This window comes from Grammomys surdaster, unplaced genomic scaffold, assembly GCF_004785775.1.
Source record: "Grammomys surdaster isolate TR1022 unplaced genomic scaffold, NIH_TR_1.0 347, whole genome shotgun sequence".
NCBI lineage: Eukaryota > Metazoa > Chordata > Mammalia > Rodentia > Muridae > Grammomys > Grammomys surdaster.
Genome location: NW_021604766.1, coordinates 1,058,045 through 1,081,754, shown reverse-complemented (window position 1 = coordinate 1,081,754; position 23,710 = coordinate 1,058,045). Strand labels below are relative to the sequence as shown.

Below are 23,710 nucleotides of genomic sequence, written 5' to 3'. Positions count from 1 at the left end.
TTCTTGAAACTACATAATTTCTGAACTATGTAAAAAGTAAGGATAAAATATGAATTATATGAGGGGCTTCACGAATCTAACTTGTCAGAAAGATACTAAGGAAGAAGATAAAGAGATTTAGGGAGTGGTGATTGCAGAAGATCCCACCAGCTAAGATTTTTTGTTTATGCCTGCAAAGGCGAATAGATGTCCGAGTTCAGAATCAGCCTGGGACAGAGCAAGGTTAGACCCAGGTGTGTTGGAAATGGTAATTTCTGGCAGCGTTCCACCCAACTAGCTTACTGTCTGTGCTTAACAAAGGCAGACAGATCTCTGAATTCATTTGCAAAGTTATATATAAAAAAAATGCTTGCTGCTGTCTTTTAGAAATCAAAGTGCTGGAGTCATGGGATGCTGACTCATAAGATAATTAAAAGAAAAATCTGGAGTAAATGACTGGATTGATATGTAAAATAAAAGACTGTACCTGTGTTCTGCTGGAGATGAGCTATCCAGAGAATTATTTTAAAATAAAAAGAGAACTGCTTGAACACACACACACGCGCACACACACACACACACAAGCAGAACATAGACAGATCTCTAGAGAATAAGCAGAACACAGAGAGAAGCCAGTTGGAAAAGCTGTATCAAGCAGAACACAGGTTGTTGGCTTGGATCCACAATTTGACTTTGAGTTGTTCTTTTTTCCTGCTCCCAGACACTCCTTCTCTCCGAACCCCTCTCCAAGCCAAGACTGGTCCTTGGTACACCTGCACACACACACACACACACACACATACACACACACACACTCAAAAGCACATATCTAAAATTTTTTTAAATGTACAATGAGAATGTATTTGAGAACACTAAATTGTTTCCCATGGAAGGCTTCCAATGACAAACTCTTAACTGTTGGGAAATTATGGTAACCCTTTAAAGCCTTAAATACCTCTATTTTAATAAACTATAATTCCCACTATTTCCTTATACATTATAGATTTAAAAAACTATTTTCTGCAAAGAGTCAATGTTGCCAAAATACTAGTTATTTTCATCTTTATGAACAACTTTTTAAAATAGAAAAAGGAATAACACCACAATATAGGAAAAACAGTACCCCTTTCTGTTATTTCATTTTTATTTTTCAAATTTCATCTCTTAGTCAATTTGTTATTAAAATTTTAACAGCATTATTATATCCATTCCACAATTCTCACAAGAGTCTCTTCAAGGCATGGGCTCTGAAAAGGTAAAGGTAAAATATAGCTGATGATTTAACCCAAGAATCAATCTAACTTTAGTCAACTAGTCGTTTTAAGTGTAATAGAAAGTTACACTTTTGCGCCCTTTTAACTAACTTCTATGACTGTAAAAAGATTTTCTTCCCAAAAGATAGAATAGATAATTTTACCAAAGCTCTGAAAAAGTGAAAGATAACTACATGCCTCGTGATTACTTCAAGACAGACAGACATCCACTGTGGAGGGTGTGAAGAAGGTGACACTTTATGTTCTTCACAAAGCATTGATGAAAACTAGCTACTGCAGCTTAATAAGCCGCAAGGTTTAGTATTCTTAAATATGCTCCTAACCCTGCTGATTCCCTGTGACACTCCAGTAATTGGGGCCGATCTGTCTCATAGGATTGGGGATTCTGTGCAATCATCTAGTATAGCTGTTATCTTCATGCTTTCCCACCTGGTGGACGTCAGCAGGACTTGTTGTCAGAAGAAAGCAGCTAAAACAGCAGGCAGCTTCTTGAGGCTCACATGGCTTTCCCTGATATGGAAGTAAGTGTCCATTCACCCCAGAATTATCCAATATGAATCCAAAGAACCATTACTCTAGCACATCTTGCAACTAAGACTGATTGTAAGCTGAGGGATTTATGTCATGGTTGGTGTCCAGATTTCTGTTTCCATAATCTTCAGAGAACCTTCCCATGTGAAATGATGAGAACCACAGGGGTGAAGGTTCCATGTAGGGACCAGCTCAACCTATCGAGATTCATCATTCTATGAGGTATGTTCTTGAGCAGTAGATATGAGAAGATCCAGCCCACTGGAGGTGGTGCCATTCCTGAATAAGTGTCCTAGGTTCTTTAAGAAAGCAGGCTGACCAAGTCATAGGAAGCAAGCCAATAAGCAAGTGCTCCTCTATGACTTCTGCTTCAATTCTTGCCTTCAAATTCCTTCTATGAGTGTCTGCCCTGACTCTGGCTTCATTCAATGACGGGCTAAATATTGTAAAGTGAAATAAACTCTTTCCTCCAAAAGGTACTTTTGGTCATGGTCTTTATCATTGCAGTAAAAAGAAAACCAGGATGATCTCTGCCAAGCTTTTCTGATTTGTTCACTTTTCCTTCCACTTATAAGTTAATTACTGTCATCATCATTACTTGCAATGCTGGGGGTTTATACATGCCAGTCATACACTATGCTACTAAGCACAGGCTCATTAAGAAACCAGCATTTTGCAAAGAATAACTATCAGTGTGGTTCTCAGCCCAAACAGAACATCTATTTATTTCATTCCCCAGAAATAAGGTGCAGGTACCATAAAAAGGGGGTCAGAGATTGTAAGAGCAGGGGATTGGGAAGGACAGGATGTAACAAATGTCTTCTGGATTTAACAGAACCAGTACATTTATGAACTCTCAGCAGCCGTGGCTGCCTGCCCAAGATTAAGGTCAACAATCCATCATGGAAGAGGAGCGGGCTCACAGGTCCCCAACCCAACAGAGTAGATACTGACTACTATGGGGGTAGGGAAAATCAGCTTCCTTAAGGATGTAGTGGTGTCTGATCTGTTGAACATGCTATAGAGGATAGCTCGAGGCTCGTGAGTACTTGGGCAGCATAAGTTAGACTCAGAGAGTTATTTGAGTGGGGAAGGGAGAGAGCAAGAAACTAGAAATGCAATAATGCATAAATAATGCAATAGAGAGAGAGTATGGATCTTAGAAGAGCTAGAAAGAGTAGGAGGCAAATAGAACTAAAATCCATTGTATGAAATTCTCAGAACTTAATTTTAAGATTAAAAACTCAACTTTTGAAGTTACAGAAATTATGCAGCCATAGAAAGTACTTATTGCCCTGCCAAGGTACTACAGTCCAGTTTCCAGCACTTACACTTAGTGGCTAGTACTTGCCTATAATGCCAGTTCCTGGGGGATCAGATACACTATTCTGGCTTCCTAGGACACCTACACACATTGTGGCATTTGCTCACACAGACGCACACAGTGACTCACGCCTGTGATCACAAGCATTCAGGAGGCCAATGCAGTTGATTACCGTAAATTCAAGATTGGCATAGGCTACATTAAGTTCCAGGCTACTTTGGACTTCAGAAGCAGATCCTGTCTCAAAACTAGAACCCCTAAATTTACCATTCCCCCCAAAAGGAAAGTTGTTATAGATATGCCTGCAAACTTTAAGTACAAATGTATGCAGCAAAAGTATCCAATTTCATTCAGGAAATGAACATCTCCTCAGAGTATCAGTTAACATCTACAGGTCTTAATTCATGTAACTCACGATGCAGTGACTTATAACAATATACAGTATTGCTTGGGGAATTGGGTTACGTTTCTAAATAGAATCAGCAGCCTTTTTGTTTGCTGATGCATTATGCCAGTACTTCACTGTTGGATTGTTAGTAACTTTCTCAAACAAGTGTGTATTTTTCACATATGTTTCCTGTGGCTAAAGATTTATATCTCCACCAGAGAAATTCAGAACATCTGGCAGTTTTGAAAATGATCCTTTCTTGATTTATTTAAGTATAATAGATGAATATACATGACTACAATTCTGTGTGTTATCCTGATAGACTTTAAGACTAATGAATCTTAGAATAAGCTGAATATCCACCCTTCCCAACTTCACTGGAATGACTCTAATCTATTTTTTTCCTTTCAGCTATTCTTCTAATTCATTACCTAATTGCCTAAGATAGAAAAAGACACTTTGCTTAAATGAAGCAGCACCAGTAAAACAAATGAGGCTAGCCCTTGCCTATAATAGCGGTCCGAGTACTTAATCATTTATCCAAATGCGATTATCTCTAAAGAGACACGTGCACTTTCCTGGTCTCTCTGCCAACGCCATATTCTGGAAGCATTGCATAAAATTTGCATTTAAGCGAAACCAAGTTTCAGCTTTTTAAAACAAGTATTAAATATCACCTGAACTCCATTCTTTAAATTCCTCTTTGCATACTATGAAAACTATTTTTGCATGATTCAATAAAATAGACACCATCAGCTTCACAAGGAATAGAAAACAGACAACTCCGAGCTTCCGGGTATGACTGAGAACCTGGGCTACAGTTCACTACAGGCTTGTAGCATGGGACTCACAGGAAGACAAGATAGCAGGGACACACACCCCGAGTCTGGTTCCTACTATTACACATTTCTGAAGAACTGAAAGGGCTAGTTGTAAAGACATGTGCAAAAGGAAGCAATTAGGACCCTGGTGAAATCTGGAGTGAATGACTGTGGCAGTGGTTGAGGTGAACCTTGAAGATGCTACATCTCAGCTGCCCCAGTAGGGTAGCCAGTGAGTGCACATCTCAAGAATGATATTTTGTGGACCCAACAAATACACAGTGTAGATCATACTCAATGCTGTGACTCTGAAGGAGTAATACAGAGTTCCTGAAAATGTCTAGGAAGTTAGAATATAGACATATCTGACCAAGAACCACAAAAATGTCATTAGAAAGTTAGTATGTCTAAGTCCTACCAACCAGTCCAAAACTTTCCCAACCATACAGAAAGAATGGCTGATCTATCTTCCTTCATATTACTAAAAGGATACACAAAAGGCAAAGATTTGTCTGTGAAAATGCTTTCCATTTATGGCCAGAAGCAAGACAAGGCTGCACTATCTCCACTGTAGATTATGATGTCATCAGGGAAGAATGTAAGAGCCTCTAACATTCTGTTTCTCCCCTCTCCCCTCTCTCCTTCCTCTCCACTCCCCCATTTTCCCCTCTTCCCTCCCTTATCCTCCCTCCCCACCCCTATCATTAACTCTCTGTGATTCAGGGCAGAAACAGAGGTCTAAGACCTAAGAAAAGAAAAGAGTAAAACCCATCCTGTCCATCCCTTTCTCCTCTCCAGCAAACCCTCCTGAAGTCGAGTGCAAAGATCTGGGATGATGCATCTGTAAAATCAGCCCCAAGCAGGCGAGGTAGGCAATCCAGGCCAGAACTCATAGGAGAAGGGAGGCTGATGGAGAACAGTCAACTAAGTTACTAAAACTGTCAAAATTTGTAAGTCAATACATTTTGAAGTTAGGGGTTAACTGACTATTTAAATCTAGAAGTGCTTCCTCGTTTTAGGAAAATGTTTCATAAATATTTTCTGATGATATAGAAATATTTCAGTTTATTAATTATGCTTCCTCATTTTTCCTTAGTGTGACAGTGTAGAGACACCTGTGAAAGGATTGATACCATGGCCGCAGAAGGAGAGCCCCCAGTCCAATTCAAGCTTGTCCTTGTGGGTGATGGTGGTACTGGGAAGACAACGTTTGTAAAACGCCACTTGACTGGTGAATTTGAAAAGAAGTATGTGGCCACTCTCGGTGTGGAGGTACATCCTCTGATGTTCCACACCAGCAGAGGGCCCATCAAGTTTAACGTCTGGGACACTGCTGGCCAGGAAAAGTTTGGGGGCCTGCGAGACGGCTATTACATCCAAGCCCAGGGTGCCATCATAATGTTCGATGTAACATCAAGAGTTACTTACAAAAATGTGCCCAACTGGCATAGAGATCTGGTACGAGTGTGTGAAAACATCCCCATTGTGCTGTGTGGCAACAAAGTGGACGTTAAAGACAGAAAAGTGAAGGCGAAGTCTATTGTCTTCCACCGCAAGAAGAACCTTCAGTATTATGACATTTCAGCCAAAAGCAACTACAACTTTGAGAAACCCTTCCTCTGGCTCTCCAGAAGACTCACCGGGGATCCTAACTTGGAGTTCGTTGCCATGCCAGCTCTAGCCCCACCTGAGGTGGTCATGGACCCAGCATTAGTAAAGAAATATGAGCGGGACCTGGAAGTGGCACAGACCACTGTTCTCCCTGATGAGGATGATGACCTATGAGAAAGTGAAGCTTGGATGGTGTCATAGGCCTAAGTGTACAGACAGCCAACCTGTAGTGTCCTTTGTGTGGCCTGTGTGTCACCTTGCTACCTAGCTAAGCAGACTCTGACTCTGTGCCTGTGGTAGCCAAACAGAAGACTTCGGAGTGAATGTGGCAGTTAGAAACACACCTTCCATCTGGGATTTGCTGATTTAGCTGCTTGGTATGCAGTTGTGTCTTCCCTGGGGTTCAAAACTAAGAGTGCTACAGTTACATCCTGTATTCTGTGGCAATATCTTGGTACTGTGATTTCATTCCTTTTGCTTAAAATAAAATAAAGTAGCATTTCAAATACCAAAAGATAATTTCGGAATATAAATGTAACATAAAAGAAAAATACCTTTTCAGAAAAATAAGCTTTTCTTTAGCAGAAGACCTTTTAAGAAACCTGTGTTTTAATTTGTTTTTTTTTAATAATAATTTTCAGTGACCATTTAAATTCTTTATGGGGCATCAGTTATGAATTTGTGATATTTAGTGATTCCTATAGTAGCCATGTGGTCTGATGCAAGGTAGCATAAAATTTTTGAAAGTCTAATGCAAACACTGTATGACTTTACAGATTAAGTCAGAGTTTTCTTTATTTGATTTTTTACTAGGGCTCTTCTTGGATACTTGAGCATAATGTATGTTAAATGCAAAGTTACTAAGCATGCGTGCATGCACACACACACAAATGGAGATATAGATAGATAGATAGATAGATAGATAGATAGATAGATAGATAGATAGGGAGATGGATACACACACACATATGCACACATAGCCAAGTAAAACATAAAATCTGTATCAAAAGTCAAAAGTTTTATTCAAGAATGTGTCAACTCTATTTACAATATGACTATGAAAATGAGTTGTTCATTTGAGACTCATGGAAAGTCTTCCTTGGCCTGTCTATCCCCATTTCTGTCTGACATAGTCACCTAATCTACTTGGCCTTAGGCTTGCTACTCTGTGTCTGGCCATATCCTGACATGCAAAGTAGCACATTTGGAGTGGCAAGAAGGAACTGACAGTTGGCAAATGCCACAGTAAAGATTCATTCAGGTCAAGGGTATCAAGAATGCTAAATAATGAACATAAAATTAAAAAAAAAAAACATGGCCATGCAGTCTCAAGACATTTATTAATTATATAAGGTATTTATGAAAACAAAATAAATAATCTGATTAGATTGCAGAAACTCTATCAATCAGAGCTAATGTCATTAGGAATTAAAGGAATAAAAAATAATAACACTGGTGGGATTCCTGTCCATATTGATTAACATGAATTCATCCAAACCTAAACTAGTCATTCTACAAAATATCAAACCATACTCTCCAAATGCTTCAGTGTTATCAAAGAGATGCACAGGAGAGCAATGTAGTGACAGATGCACGAGCTACAGAAATGTAGCTCCAGAATGTCCGTATGAAGTATGGGATGATTTCAGGTTGATTTTAGTGTGAAGGATAACACAGACAACTAAAAGATTCAAAATATGTATCAATGTGAATTCCCTCATTTTAACAATCATGTTGTAGTTCTATAAGGAAATGTTTTAGGAAGGATTCATTAATAATAACTTTGTGGCATATAGAGACATGAACTTCTACAAAGAAAGCAAAGTGAATTATATAAGAAAGATACAAAGTTACTACCACCTAACCACTCCCAAACATCCCCATGAAACAGATATAGTTCTCCTTTGAACTGATCTCGAAACTTTCCAGAAGTTATATGCAAAAGAAAAGGGGAATGTGGCAGGAAGAGTAAGCTAGATAAGGGAGACAGAATTTTAAAAAGATGAAAAGAAAGAAACAGCAACAAAAAGATCCCACCTATAGTCCTATTAGGAGAACAGACTATGTAAGGAATGTCTTTCAGGAAAGCAACAAGTATACATCTCTGATGTCATGCCATGGGGTCTAAGTCCCCCTATCCCAGAACAACCAAAGAAGGCAGAAAGTTTTAGTGTGCAATGGTGGGGTGGTGATGCTATGAAGAACACAAGTGAAGAGACCACATGGGAAGCAAATGAAACTGAGACTACATGGGAAGAGAGGTCTCAGCAGCCCCACTGTGCCAACCATTACCACATTCAGTCCCTTTCCTCCAAAGTTCCACTCCTGAGAAGCCATCTTGAATATAACAACCAAGGAGACCTTTCAGAAGAAACCCCCCGGTTAGGAATGTTAACCTTAGGAATCAAAAGAGGTCATAAAAATGACTGGTTCAAGCAGCTACATTTTAGTGTGGTTTGTTATAAAGCAATTCATTGCAAGGAAAGGCTCCCATAGTCATTGCCACACATATTTACTCCATTCAATAAACACTGTATTTATTTAGGACTCCAATGACAAGCTTTCAGTTACTGATGTCTCTCTCACTCGGGGGTGGGGGGGAGATAAAATACACAGGGGCATACCACATCTATGAAACCTACAAAAATGACATGTGTGGTGGTTTGAATATGCTTGGCCTAGGGAGTGGTACTATTAGGAGGTGTGGCCTTTTTGGAGGATGTGTCACTGTTGGGGTGAGCTTTGACACCCTCCTCGTAGTTTCCTGGAAGACAGTCTTCTACTGGTTGCCTTTGGAACAAGATGTAGAATTCTCAGTTCCTCCAGAGCCATGCCTGCCTGGATGCTGCTATGCTTCCTACCATGATAATGGACTGAAGCCAGCCCCAGTTAAATATTTTCCTTTATAAATATTGCCTTGGTAATGGTATCTACTCACTGCCATGGAAACTCTAACTAAGACAAGTTGAACCAAAGTCTAGACAGTGAGTACTGAACTGAGACCATGAGGTCATAGAGAGTCCCTAAAAATGGGAGAAACAATGATGAATGAAAACTTATTACAGTCACACACACTCTAGCATGAACCCTATAGAAAGAATATGGGATGAACCATACAGAAGACCATGAGTCAACTACTGAGAAAACATAATTATGGCTGGGTTTACACATAGGGAAAGACTGGAGGTGAATTAACTTATATCTAAGATGTCTTTTGTTTGTCTTATAATTTTGTTGCTTGCTACATTGGATAGCATGTAATAGCTGCTGAGAAAACAAAACAAATAAACAAACAAAACCCAATAAATGTTTCTAGAGAAGAATAAAGAAAAGGGGAAGAGGGTAGGAAGAAGAAAAGAGGGTGTTGTCCCTATGCTAACATTTCCTATGTATACATGCCGGCGCTGCCACACCATGGCTCTCAAATTTCTCAATTTATATTGAGACATTTATAAAATCTCTATCTGTCCTTGGCTTGCCAGGCTGTAAATTTAATAACTCTGTCTGGAGGTCTATTTTCAGTTTCAAGCCATGTGCTTTGGCTGCCAACATGCTGATGTTCAAGACAAGCGTTAACATGATAGGCAGGAATAAAAGTATTCCCAGGACAAAGAGGGCTATATATGCCCATGATCAAGCTATATATGCCATTCTTGAAGCTTGACCAAAATAGAAATACTGACCTCAGGCCATGGGTAATTTTATCAGCAGTATCTACGGCATCAACACTCAGCAGAGCATCATTCTGGAAATTCATAAGCTCACTATGTAAAGTTAAAACATCCAGAGAGGTGTTAGAATTATGCCAAATACTCTGCAAATGTCTTTAAACTTTTTCCTAATTATAGTGACTACCACTGTAAATTTTAGAACTAACATGAATCCAATGATATTTGGCATGACACTCGAGATGGCTTCTTACCCTAAAATTCTGAACCTCTTTCAGAATAGGATAAACACCATCAATCTGTTCTTCCAAATGCCTATCTAAATCCTCTTGCATATTCAACACATTAGTAACACTTTTTTGCTACATGATTAACATAAGTCAAGCTCATTTTTCATATCTAGTAGGTTAGAACTTTTGAGTGAACTCAGCACAAAACAATTCAACAAGCAGCCAACTTTAAAGACAGAAATTCCATTGTATTTCAATTCTGCATGGTGACATGAGGAAAGTGTTCTTGACTAATTTTTACACAGATTTTTCAATATTAAAGGTAAAAAATTAATATAGATGCTAGTTCAGCCAGACATTATTTAAAAGAGAACTAGATGCTCAAGTCCAGGTCCAAGCATCCTTGAATACTACTGAAAATCCTGTTTGAAAACTCAGACTCCATCCCTACGTACTAGTGAATTCCGTAAGGGACTATGCTGTTATTTGCTCAGTGGGCTATCCAGAATAACCATTCTAAAATGAGCCAATCTGTTTAAATGACTGCTATATCACAGACTGTCGAATGCAAATGTATATTAGGCTGTAGTTCTTAGTACCGGATAAGCAGCAAAATAGAGTTTGTATTTCAATTAATGTAATTTAAAAGAATGTTGATGTTAGAGATAACTATAGAAAAAAGCTGGTTGATAAGCTTCATCTTCATTCCTTCAATTAATCCAGAAATATCTGGTTCCTTCTTGACTGCATTATATGTGTTTATAACTGCTTATGCATTACATCCATGTGAATATGAGCAAAGAGTACTACATAACTCTTTACTACCAACAGGATGCAGGCATTTACTCTTCCTTATGCTCATGCTGTTTGGGGTTGTAATCACTATATGACATCGCCTGCCTGCAGTGCCTGGCCCTTTACAGTTAAACCTGCTCTCCCACCTTAGTGTTAGATTGTTCTCTCTACATATATTTCCCAGAAAGCCTCATGATTTTCCTATGAGCTTCCAGGTAGAATCCCTTTATTTTCAGTACAGTTGGATAGGTTTTAGTATGCACTATTTGTTAATACTCTGGTATACCAATCTATGAAATATTTTTCATTTTTTAATCAGTAGGCAAGTACACAAGAGTCATACCAAGTTCTCCAGATTCAGTAACTAGCAGAAATATGTTGAATCCAGAACTCCCAACCACACATTCAATGTTATTTAATAGTATTTTAATATGTGTGTTAATAAAATAATGGAGTCTGATTTTGCCCAGTTATGATGTTATCACTAATTTTTATTTTTAAGGTTGAAAACTTTGATTTTGAGGTCTCTTGTTGATTGAAATCATACAATAAGCAACAGCTCTCCTTCCTCAGCACTTGTCATCTTTGTTTTGAGAATATAAGTGACAATTCAATCCAAAATGGAGTACTGTGCTTCTTTGCTATTCAACTCCTCTTATACAGTTCTGCATGTGTGTGGGCACATATGCATGTGTGTGGGGGGGGGGTGTAAATTTTCTTTATCAAGTGTTTTGGTGGGTTTTGGCAGTTCCTCAAAGTATACACTTAGAAGTGACTCAGACCAATTCATATTTTATTCACTGAGGCAAGCCTCAGTAACCTGAATCACCCTCTTTAACATCTTGATGTCTCAAATTGCTCATTGAAAATGTAGAGCAAGTTATGGACTTGGGAAAACATCTAGACAAAATAGGGGTCACAGCAAACTTGTTACTATGAAAAATAATAGTACTGCTAAATGATAGTATAACTGAACCATAGCAAGATTGCTTGCCTGTTAATGAGGCTTTGAGTGAAGTTTTCATCAAATGAACACAATATTTTATTCCATCACCTTTGACACAAAGGCTGTCACAGTATAATTTTGTATTTAATAGCTTTCTAATCATTTCAATCTCTCTCATCCCTCTCTCCTCAAATCCCCCCTTTCTCTAAAGCCCCCCTTTTTCTACTAGCTTCTCTAGACCAAGAATTATTTCTGTGCTATCTTTATCCACTGCAAACATGACTATGAATACGACAGTTGATCAAATAACACATTATCCCCAGATGACTACATTCTCAGATCTGTGAGACACTAGAGGACCCCACCCCATCTTGCAGCATCACTTTATGACATACCAGTAGCTCCTAACTAGGCTAGTATTTCCCTCATTTCTATCCATCTGTTCACAGCCTCTTAAGTAACAGAAGCTTTACAGTTAGGTGTTGATTTATATGAACACCTTTAAAATCCTTTTGTAGCACTCCATCAGCAATTACACAATTCAAATCTTTTTCAACCAAATCTCTAATCACATTGCTTTTATGACAACATTTTAACTGTATTATGAGTTTTGCCTATTGGATTATACATTTCAGCTTTTGACTGCTCTTAGAACACTATCCTAATACCCAGTTTATCTTTAATTCCACTCAACCAATTTTTGTAAATATTTGATTTGACAATATACTTTCCATTTACTTCTCTCCCTCCTTCCTTGGCTTATATATCCCTTTCTGCATCTAGATCACCCTCCACTCACCATTCCCTTCCACTTATCATACTTTAATGACAAGCTTGTTGTCTTTCTCCACCTTCTATAAGTTTGGAGGATAAAAATCTAAGTGATATGTATGTATATATAGAGATAGATAGATGGACAGACAGATAGACAGGAGGATGGGAGGGATATATATATATATAATATGTATATAGGTTATAGATATATATGTATATATAGATTATAGATATATGTGTATATATATGTAGGTTATAAATATAGATGATATAGAGAGATAAAAGTAGAGATAGAGATAGAGATAGAGAGATTGATAAATGGAGAGAGATGATATAGCTATCTCAAGTCCAACAACATGCTTGGCACCCAACAGAAATGTAGTGACTGAGTAAACAGACAACCAAGGAACAGCAGGTCCACTGAGAAGATCAATGACAGTTTTCACTCCATACTGCAGCAGCCTTGTCAAAAGGTCCTCATGCTGAGCACATCACTTCCTCAGAGGGAGCAACAGGGAGATGTGTGATGGGAGCTGGTGCTTCAGACTGCTGGTGCTCCAGATGAAAATGTTGATTTCTGTCAAAATTCTTGGAATCCCTCATTCTTTGTCCTGGAGTTCCTGCCACAGTTCCTGGCTCCTGTGGAACCATCTTGAATCCCACTGTCTCTTGGAAATAGTTTCCATCCTGAGTAAGTTGTATTCTAAGATCAGGGCTTATCTTGCATATTCTTGTGACATTTTATTAGGCATGTTCTCCATGTGATACCCCTCTTCTAGTATGTGGAATTACTTTTGGTAACTTCACATCACAAGGTATGGTATAATAGCATAAGTACAGTAATAATAATAGTAATAATAATAATAATAATAACAGATGGCAACCAAATAGTTCAGTAAGGAACTTTCTGTGCTGCTGCTGATATATTTATAGTGGCTACAGTCTATGTTTACATATTTAAATACTGTAGGTAATTCACCTAAATAAAAACTTCTTTTATAAATATCATTATTCTATTTTGACATATTCATAAGAACATTTGAATTTTTCCAAATAGATAGATAGATAGTTGGAAAAATTTAAAATGCCATCTGCCAAATCTATCATTACTTATGGCTAGTAGAAACTCAAATAGGTTTCTGTTTTCTCTGTGATATTTGTAACATGAAATTGTGTGTATGTGCATATATGTGTGTGTGTGTGTGTGTGTGCATATGTGTACATGGAGTCCTAAGGTTAGTATCAGTTATCTTAATCACTCTCTACAATACCTAGAGGTAGGGCTTCTCACTCAAACCCAGTGTTCAACAATTCAATACACCTAATTAACCAGCTTGGTACAGGGAGCAGCTATTTCTGCCTCCCTGTTATATAACAATTTCCTCCATAATAAAACATTGTATGTTGGAGAGAAGCTTATCTAAAGGGATATAAAACACTCTATCTTGCAGGAAAACATACTAAATTCAGAAAGCAAAATCAAAAGCTTCAAGAAGTCCCTGAAACTGATCAGAATAACTAGGCCCTTTCCTCTCTAAGCACATACAAGCAGTAAGGACTGCTGAGAGAAAAAGCAGCTGAGCTGTCTAAAAGACATAGTAACTAGCTAGATTTACTTGGAGAGGCTCAGATCAACTAAGCATTTAAAAAGACACTCTGCAGCCCATTCAGCTGCCTGCAGAATATGTGGTGAACTCCAGATTTCCAGCTTTCATGAGCTAATACCCATGCTGGAATGAGCATCTAGTAATGCATCTCCCCCTGTGTCATTTCTACTCCTGTAAGTAACCTCTCGTCCATATTCCTGTAGAAACTGGAATGAAAATCATTGAGTCACCAAATTGGGATTGCATGCACCCTTACTTTGGTTTGTCATCAACCTCCTATTTGGAGTGAGGAGATATTTGTTCAGCTCTCCAAGGGAATATTACTACACAATGCTTGGAAATGTCAATATTACAGCATACGTGTCCATCATTTATGTAGATTCTGATTGTCTAAGCTCCAGTCCTCCTGACTTTACCCACTGTGCAATTTTCCCAATTACATCCTGAAGTCTCTCTATAATGTAAACCTACAGTACTAGTTGATGTACTTTGATTCCAGGCCCTAATGATACAATCTGTAGATCCCTTTATGACAAGGACTTCACACTTTCCTTCATTTGGAAACCTGCAGGTAAGTGAACTGAACGCAATCTCACAGACTCCTCTTTCAAACACAGACTAAGTCAGATCAGTGACACCTACTCAAAATTGTACAGATAACAGGTCCATTTTCTACAACAATAAGAACATACAACATATTTATAAATAACTTTAATATCAACCAAGATCATAGTATTTTCACTCTGCAAACCCACAGGGATGGTTATATCCATCTATTGAAAATGTCTTTCCACAAAAGGCAATAGCTTTTCTTTAATAGTATCCCTAGATAGCTCATCTTTTAAGTGACTATCAAATTCTTGGTACCATTTATTTTTAATGCTGCACTTGTTTCCAAGCAATTGGATAGATAAAAGATTACTACAATAATATTTTGTTTTCTTTCAACAATACAAAGCATTCTCTTCACTACAGTAAAAGATATCTGACATTCAGAAAAGAGCAAAGGAGGTGTTTTTGCTTAATGGATGATTTCTAGAACCTTAAATGCTCATTCATTCATTGTTCAATTGTTTTTTTACCTTATTGCTATAGTCACTTTTGTGTGCAAGTATCAATGCAGAAAGGCACATTTTCAACATCTGCACAGAAACAATAATGATGATTTCAAATTGTGAGGACTCAGTAGCACATGTTTCTTCCCCTTTCCCACATATAGATTAATCTAAATCAGGATTTTCTCCAGAGTTAAATGTTTACAAGGGCTCTCCAGAAACTACATTGCCTTCACAGGTCCCCCAAACCATAATTCTTCCTGTCATTAGCTGAACCATGTTGCTACTTCTGGGTTATTTTTTTTCAGCATGTATCATTAATATGTAGCTAACTATTTGTTAAGTGTCTTAACTAGATCATCTGTTTTTAAGTCTCCAGTAAATACACAAAATCAAATAACTTACCTAAAGAGCTGTAGAGCTGTAGGTGAAGCTTGACTGTGTCTGGTCTCCTCTTCTGTGCTCTTCTGTGTCCCGGATCAGGATGTACACAGTGCCTAAGGAAGTTCCACACCTCTGAGCATCATAGATACACAGGGAAAAGCTCAAGTCATTTGAAAAAAAGTTACATAAAATGCCTAGAAAGAAGCCTACCTTACAATGGGTCCCTCAAGTATGACAATAACAATCTGTTGCATGCCCTGCCTGGACAGAGATTTCCTCAGGAAGCATAGCTAAATGCTAGCAAACTCCACACAAAACTGACTGGAGCACTCCTCAGACTCTAGTGAGCTTGGCCATGGATATAGGATATAGGAATATGATCCTGGAAGCAAGGCCAGATCCAAATTAGCAGGATCCAAATCATGCAAGCAGATAGGAAACTTGTCCTGCTTTCTGAGAAACAAAACACAATATTAATCCTGATGTAGTTTGGATATTCAGAGATGTTAAGAGCTGAATGCGGATTGTCCCTGCCCAAACCCACGCTGAAATTTGATTGCTACTGTAAAGGTTCAGGAGGTTGAACCTTATGAGCTCACAGAGTCACACTCAGTGTCCTGCTGGAGACTGAATTAGTTCATGTGGAAAGAAAGTCGTTTATTCAAGAGAGCAGATTTTTATCACAAAGAGCCCTTAACTTCATCTCTCTCCCACATGAGCAACTCACCACTCTCCTGCTAACCACCATGCCAGTGCATGGTATACGATGCTGCAATTAAATCTGAATCCAATCCTTCAGAACTGCAAGACAAAAAGGACTGTATTCCTTATAAGTTAACCAGTGTCTGCTCTTTCGTTGCGGTACCAGAAAACAGATTAAGACAAATGATGACAAAATCAGAATGTGCAGCAATGCAGCTGTAAAGCCAGAAACACCGGAGCTTATTCCTAGAAACGAACATAAGGGAAATTAATTACTGAAAACTGGGAATATGTCAGAGGAACAGAGTTGGGCCTAAAACATGAATAGGCAATAGTAGACCTTCTGCAGACCTATGAACTTGGTTTATATCTGCCAGGTGTGGCCAAGCATGATGCTTCTTCTTTCAAGAACCCAGTAAAAATTGGTGGGAGAAAAATACAAAATTTGGTATCAAAGGTCTTGCATGGGCAGGTTATCTGATTGCTGAATAGGAAAAATAGTTAATAACTAAAGGGGCAAGAAGACTATACACGTAAGTATATTGAAAACAAAACTAAATCCAAATTTATAATGAAATATGCCTTTTAAGTGGTATAGGAGAGGAATTTGTCTCCAGGAGAATGAGGGAAAGCTTGTTTCAGTTCACAGCTTGTTCAATTCAGTTCTGCTCCCTGGAAACATTTACAATGGAAGAAAGGTTAATAAGATCCCCTGGTGGTAGTCGGGGCATGGATGCTGGAGAGGAGGAAGAATGAATCCTTATTTCCATCCAATCTGTTTTGCCTTTTCAATCTAATGAGACATGCCAAGCACTCCCATTATAGTAATTTACCATAATGTATATGGTGAGCTAACCCTGACACCATACAACACAATGAATGTGTCTATTTCCCAAATAATTGAAAAACAGACATGAAAACATTTTCTTTAGGAATGGACTATTAGATTGCCTGTACAGCATGCTGGCCACTGGAGCACTTAAGTGACTGTGCTACCTGTATTTATGTATTTCAGGATAGGCACAGCTGACGGTATAAACTCATTTTATGGTATTGCTAAAACAGCTGCAGGGAAAAGATAAAGACATTTAATCATTTTAATTTGCTATCACCTAAACACAATAACAGTGTAACAAAATTGCCCAGGATTATTGAAAATAATCTGTCATCGGAATTGATGATATTTACCAAAGCACTTCCACTAGCAAAGCTCAGTCTGTTCTTGGGTTTGAAAAAAATAGAAATATACTTCATGCCAGCTGAGAGTGCCCTTGGTTCCACCTGCATCCATAAATAATAACAACATTAACCTCAACAAGACTGATTTTGGATAAAGAGGTTTCGTTTCTTCCAAGTAGCAAACAATTATGCTGGAAATGTAGATCTGAAGAAAGTGTCTGCAGAAGCTCTGATTGAATGGAGGTACCACTAAGGCTACATATAAAACTAAATATAAAGAGAATCTAAATTAATATTCCCCCCAAATAATTTCTATTTATGCAACTCTTATCATATGCTAAAAGTCAACAATCTTGATAAACTCAATGAAAAAGAGAAATTTACATCCAGAGGATTATATAGTTTCAGAGATGATTTTCTTTAGGGCAAACAAGTGTCAGAAATGATCAGAGACAGAATAGTAGTCATGGTGACAGGATAAAACTTGGTTTCACTTCATGGGGACCAACATTTGGTCCAACTTGGGAAAGTTGTGACTTTTCTTACCCATTAAGAGAATGACTTTAGCTGATAGTAGACACAGTCTCATTCTTGTTCCCCCACACTCTACTGTCACTTGTGTCATGGACCCAAATAGGTTGACAAACAATCTGAAAAAGAGATAATGTTTTTGTATGTGTCCTCAGCATCCTATGTAATGGTGCTCACATAAAGCAGCCAGCAACTGAGCTGTGTATAAGGGCTTACAGCAACAAGAAATGATGCTACCAAACTTCCCTTGAGGAGTGGAACTTGGTAGGGCTTTAAAGCTTTTATTTGTGTCAATTTGTTTATTATTGATTGACTGACTGACAAATTGATTGATTGATTGATTATTTATTGATTGATTGACTGATTGATTTGATTGATGTTGTATGTTCAGGCATGAATGTGCCATGGTATGCCAGTCTGGGATGAGAAGACAACAAGAACTCATTTTCTCATTTAACCATATGAGACTCAGGCATCAAACTTAAGGCATCGAGCTTGATCTACACCTTTATTTTTCCTGCAACCAGGGATTGCATCCAGGACCTCATGCCTACTATTGGCATGCTTATGTGATTTTCAATGTATAGGATTCCAATAAATTGGTGTTGACCAAGAACAATACCACCTAGCATACAGCACCCAGTAGTCTTTGCATAATTTTAGACTTAAAGGGATATTCAAAATGATGCTTTGACTTTCTTATTTTATATTCAGTTAATACTTACTGTATCAAAGAAATGGGAACATATTATTTCAAAGGTCAAACTATGATTTTAATACTCCCTAGGATAAATATCAATTTTATGCTACTCACTATCCAATGGTTCTTAAACAGGGATTATTTTGTTCCTGGAAGATGTTAGGAGCCAATTTGATGGTATGATTTAGGAACTGAAGTTGCTATGAGTATCTAGGTAGCAACAACAATGTTTCTGAGCACATTAAGGCCTAACAGACAACTTATAAGTGCTGCCAACAGAAACTGTCACAGTCCCCTCTGTAGGGCAACTGTTTTCTACTTCATTTTTTTATTTTATTACCTAAATACCATGCAAATTAATTAGAACACCATACATAGAATTAACTAGATCACAAGTCTATACAATTTGATGGACTTCACAGCTTCCATTCTGAATGTATTGATTCTATACATTCTAACATAGTCTACAAGTGTAGAAGAAGCTACAATTTTTATAATATTATTGTTTTATATGTTTCTGAATGCATTAATGTGGAAGTCAACAGAGAGGCTAAATGAGCCAAACACACTTGTGTAAAGAAGAAATGCATCCAGGCCAGGCCAGGGCCTCTTCAAATGTCTCTAGAAAGACAATATACCAGAGAGTCACATCCTAAACTGTCTGACCCTAGAAGAGGTTTCATTTATCCTGAACCAACCATTTATTGACTATTTGAGTGGCGTATTATAATTTTCTTAAGATAGAACTATAAGTGACTCAAGAAATGGTTCTTACTTAGTTTGGTAAGCCACCCAGAGTCACTCAGCTTATTGTAAAGTAGCATTGCTCCAACAACACTGCATATCAGCTCAGAAGCCTCACTTTCATATCTTTGTGAATATTGACTTCGATATCTTTGGTAGGATTCTTTGAGACACACGATTCTAAAATACAGATAGATAATTGAAGGCAAGAGGTTCCTCAGACAGTCTTTCATGAGTTACTGCAGGAGTAAATTCAGCAGGATTAGGCAGAGGAATAGGCCAAATTAAGCTGTGATGTCCCGAACAGGACTGAGACTTTTTAAGAGTTCTGCTGCCATCATAGCTTGAGGAAAGGATTAGGTCTTTAAATGCATAGGGTGGTTGTCTACTGTGGATCATTTTCACTTAATTTTTATCCATGCTGAAAGGTTCGATAGAATTTAATGATTTTGTATATGCTGTTTCAATTGCTCAGCATAATTTAGTAGAAAAGCTGTCATTTCTCCTTTGGATTGCTTTTGCACATTTGCAAAAACCCACTGTCTATATGTGTCGATCTACTCTGCCTCTCAGTTCTGCTTAACTAATCTACTTTATATTCAGGCCGTATTTTCTTGACTACTTTATAGTAAAGCTTAGATAGCTTTTAAAAAAAAAACTAAAACTATTTTTCTTATTTTTCTCTTTGGGCCTTGTCTTTAAATTTATTATGCATATTTAGAATAAGCTTATCAATTTCCAAAACTGTCCACTTAGATATAGACTGGAATAACTTTAAATCAGTAAGTCTCTTATGAGAAATTATGTCAATAAAATCGTTTGAATCACTCCAGTGAACACCATGTGTCCCTCTTTAGGAATTCTTAACTACTATTGGCATGTTTATGTGATTTTCAATGTATAAGATTCTTATAAATTTTGGCTTATTGAGTGATATGTATTCCATTCATGCTGCATCGTCTTGTTTATTATTAGCAAATGCAGTTAAGGTTGGATACTCATCATCCTTTTTGTATCATAGCTTAGCACAATTGGGTTTGTTTTAGAATCCATGGTATTTCCTGCACAGATCATTGTGTCATGGCAAACAAAGATCATTTGATTCCCTTCTTGTCAATTTGAGTGATTTAAATTCCTTTTATTTTCTTGTCTCAATCCATGATCTCGACCTTCCATTATAATGTGAAATACAAGTGACAAAAGTGATTATCAGTTTCTTCCTGCTCTTCAGCAATAAGCAATCAGTCTCATACCAGTAAATGCCATGCAGGTTGTGATTTTTTTTTCAAGACACTTTTTGCTAGTAACATAAAGAAGACCTATATTATACCAAGATCCAAGAATGGATATTAGATTTAATAATTTTTTTCTGATTTTATTGTATGACCATACAGTTTTCCCTTTTCATTTAATTGTAATAGCAAATTACACTGATTAAAATCTGAGACCTAAAACTGGATTTTCACTAACATATCCAGTTTCACCAATGCTCTAAACTTACAGTGATGCATCCCCCACATGGAGAAATTTACTTTTAAATTTCTAAACTCTCAACTCATTTTAAATTATTAAATTGGAATGTGAGTTAACTTTGGTGAGAAACTCAAATTTTCTGGTTTTGTAAAAGCACTATCCAAAGACTGTGTGCCTGGTTATTATTTGCCACAAATGCCGTAGCTGCACATTTGTGCAGGAGTCACTGAGACAACCAATGGGTTCTTGAATTCAAGCTTTGTGATTTGGAAATATTATATAGCATCAGTTGCCAAGAGTTTTGCATAGTCTGATTGTGATGGAATTCTTTTCTAGTGGTAGATTGGCTTTGCATTGAAGATTTCTGGTAAATCTAACTTAAGTTCATACACAAAGCTGAGGGGTAGGGTAAGTATGCACTAGTTACATTTTTTTTTTATGTCTCAACATCCAGAACGACATATGTATGACACATTCTGTGTCTTTTAGTCATCACTTCTGTGTCATTAAATTGCACATTGGTGTCCTTGAACACTACATACAGTTTTGTACCTGAATTGATAGCAGCCAAATTTGTCCACAGCCTCAAACTAGAAAATTAGAAACCATCTTGCTTCTCTCATTCAGTGAATAACTATGTATACCCAAGTTGCAAAACAAAAGCAAACTCCATTGTTTCATATCTATTGTCTTTAGGAATTCGATGAGGATCTTTCTTGCCTCTATTCTGAGTGGTTTCCATAACATCTGAAATGGTGTCTCTCCCAAATAGCTGAAGGCTTGTCCTGATTCTAACATCTTCATCTGAACTTTCTTTTCCCAGTGCTTTAGGGATAACCTGAAGTCAACAACCTTTGTTGTTGCTGCCTTTGACCTTCCCCAAATCCTTGGAAGTGACGTCTACCTGATCTTTGATGTTTTCCTATCATCTAATGTGTTCCTTCGTTATAGCTTTCAAATTATCCACATTATAGTTGCCACTTCTAAAGAACCCCAAGTTTGATCAACTCTCTGAATGCAAAGGACTTGTCTAGTTCATGGCACAGAGCACCAAGCAGCCACCACTTGATGAACCTCAGGATGTTATGTATATCTTCAACATCCTAGCATACTCTACAGAACATGACTGGAACAGAAATGTCAGGCTTTTGTCACTCACATCCTTTGCCACCCTCAGCCAGAAGTGGTTGTAAACTGACTAGTTATTTCGTTTGGGGGATTTAAAAATATTCATTGATGCCTTTGCTAACATATAAATTTCCTAACATATAAATTAGTATTCCTTATTAAAAATTAGCTTTGGGCCATATACTAAGCTTGAAAAAAAAGCAAGCCATGATGAAATTTTTAAGTCACTCTTATTAGCAAATACAAAACTCACAAATCCTAAAACCAAAATCTCTTTCATTACTCAATTAATTTATTAACATCCAGTCTAAAAGCAGTTTTCCTATGCGGTACTACTACATAAGGATTTTAGTGTCTTTAATTTTGATGACTCCATGAATGGTTGATACCATTTGAGTTGAGATGTTTTCTTTTAACACAAATTGCTTGATTACATAATTTAATTGTTTTAGCCATATAGTAAAACTCCCATACATTTATAATCATTTTATTTACTTTTTCTTAAACAAAACTCTGTAAGCTAAAGGATATTAGATTCAATGCAATCCCCATTAAAATCCCAAACCAATTCTCACAGAGTTATAAAGAGAAATTCTCAAATTCATTTGGAATAACAAAACACCCAGGATAATGAAAATTATTCTCAATAAAAAAAGAATTTCTGGAGGAATCACCATCCCTGACCTCAAGCTGTACTACAGAGCAATAGTGATAAAAACTGCATGGCATTGGTACAGAGACAGGCAGGAAGATCAATGGAATAGAATTGAAGACCCAGAAATGAACCCACACACCTATGGTCACTTGATCTTTGACAAAGGAGCTAAAACTGTCCAGTGGAAAAAGGACAGCATTTTCAACTAATGGTGCTTGTTCAACTGGAGGACAACATGTAGAAGAATGCAAATCAATCCATTCTTATCTCCTTGTACAAAGCTCAAGTCTAAGTGGATAAAGGACCTCCACATAAAACCATATACACCGAAACTAACAATAGAGAAGGTGGGGTAGAACCTTGAATACTTGTGTACAGGGGAAAAGTTGCTGAACAGAACACCAATGGCTTATGCTCTAAAGATCAAGAATTGACAAATGGGACCTCATAAAATTGCAAAGTTTCTGTAAGGCAAAGGACACTGTCAATAGGACAAAATGTCAAACAACAGATTGGAAAAAGATCTTTACCAATCCTACATCTGATAGAGGGCTAATATCCAATATATACAAAGAACTCAAGAAATTAGACTCCAGACAACAAAATAACCCTATTAAAAAGTGGAGTATAGAGCTTAACAAAGAATTCTCAACTGAGGAAATTTGAACGGCCAAGAAGCACCTAAAGAAATGTTCAGCATCCTTATTCATCAGGGAAATGCAAATCAAAACAACCCTGAGATTCCATCTCACACCAGTCAGAATGGCTAAGATCAAAACTCAGGTGATAGTAGATGCTGGCGAGGGTGTGGAGAAAGAGGAACACTCCTCCATTGTTGGTCAGATTGTAAGACGGTGCAACCACTTTGGAAATCAGTGTGGCGGTTCCTCAGAAAATTGGACAAAGCATTACCCGAGAACCCAGCTATACCACTCCTAGGCATATACCCAGAAGATGTTCTAACATATAACCAGGACATATGTTCCACTATGTTCATAGCAGCCTTATCTATACTAGCCAGAAGCTAGAAAGAACCCAGATGTCCTTCAACAGAGGAATGGATACAGAAAATGTGGTACATTTATACAATAGAGTATTACTCAGCTACTAAAAACAGTGAATTTGAGAAATTCTTAGGTAAATGGATGGAACTAGAAAATATCATCCTTACTGAGGTAACCCAATCACAAAAGAACACACATGGTATTCAC

At 37.5% G+C, this 23,710-nt stretch overlaps 1 protein-coding gene across 1 annotated transcript; it reads left to right on the top strand.

Moving 5' to 3' along the window:
* The first annotated feature begins 4,942 nt into the window (after positions 1-4,942).
* On the top strand, positions 4,943-6,442 carry LOC114630879 (GTP-binding nuclear protein Ran-like). Its single transcript, XM_028779200.1, has 2 exons — positions 4,943-5,185; positions 5,414-6,442. Exon 2 carries the CDS (start codon positions 5,452-5,454, stop codon positions 6,100-6,102), a length of 651 nt encoding a protein of 216 aa, XP_028635033.1. The 5' UTR covers positions 4,943-5,185; positions 5,414-5,451; the 3' UTR covers positions 6,103-6,442.
* Positions 6,443-23,710: the final 17,268 nt, after the last annotated feature.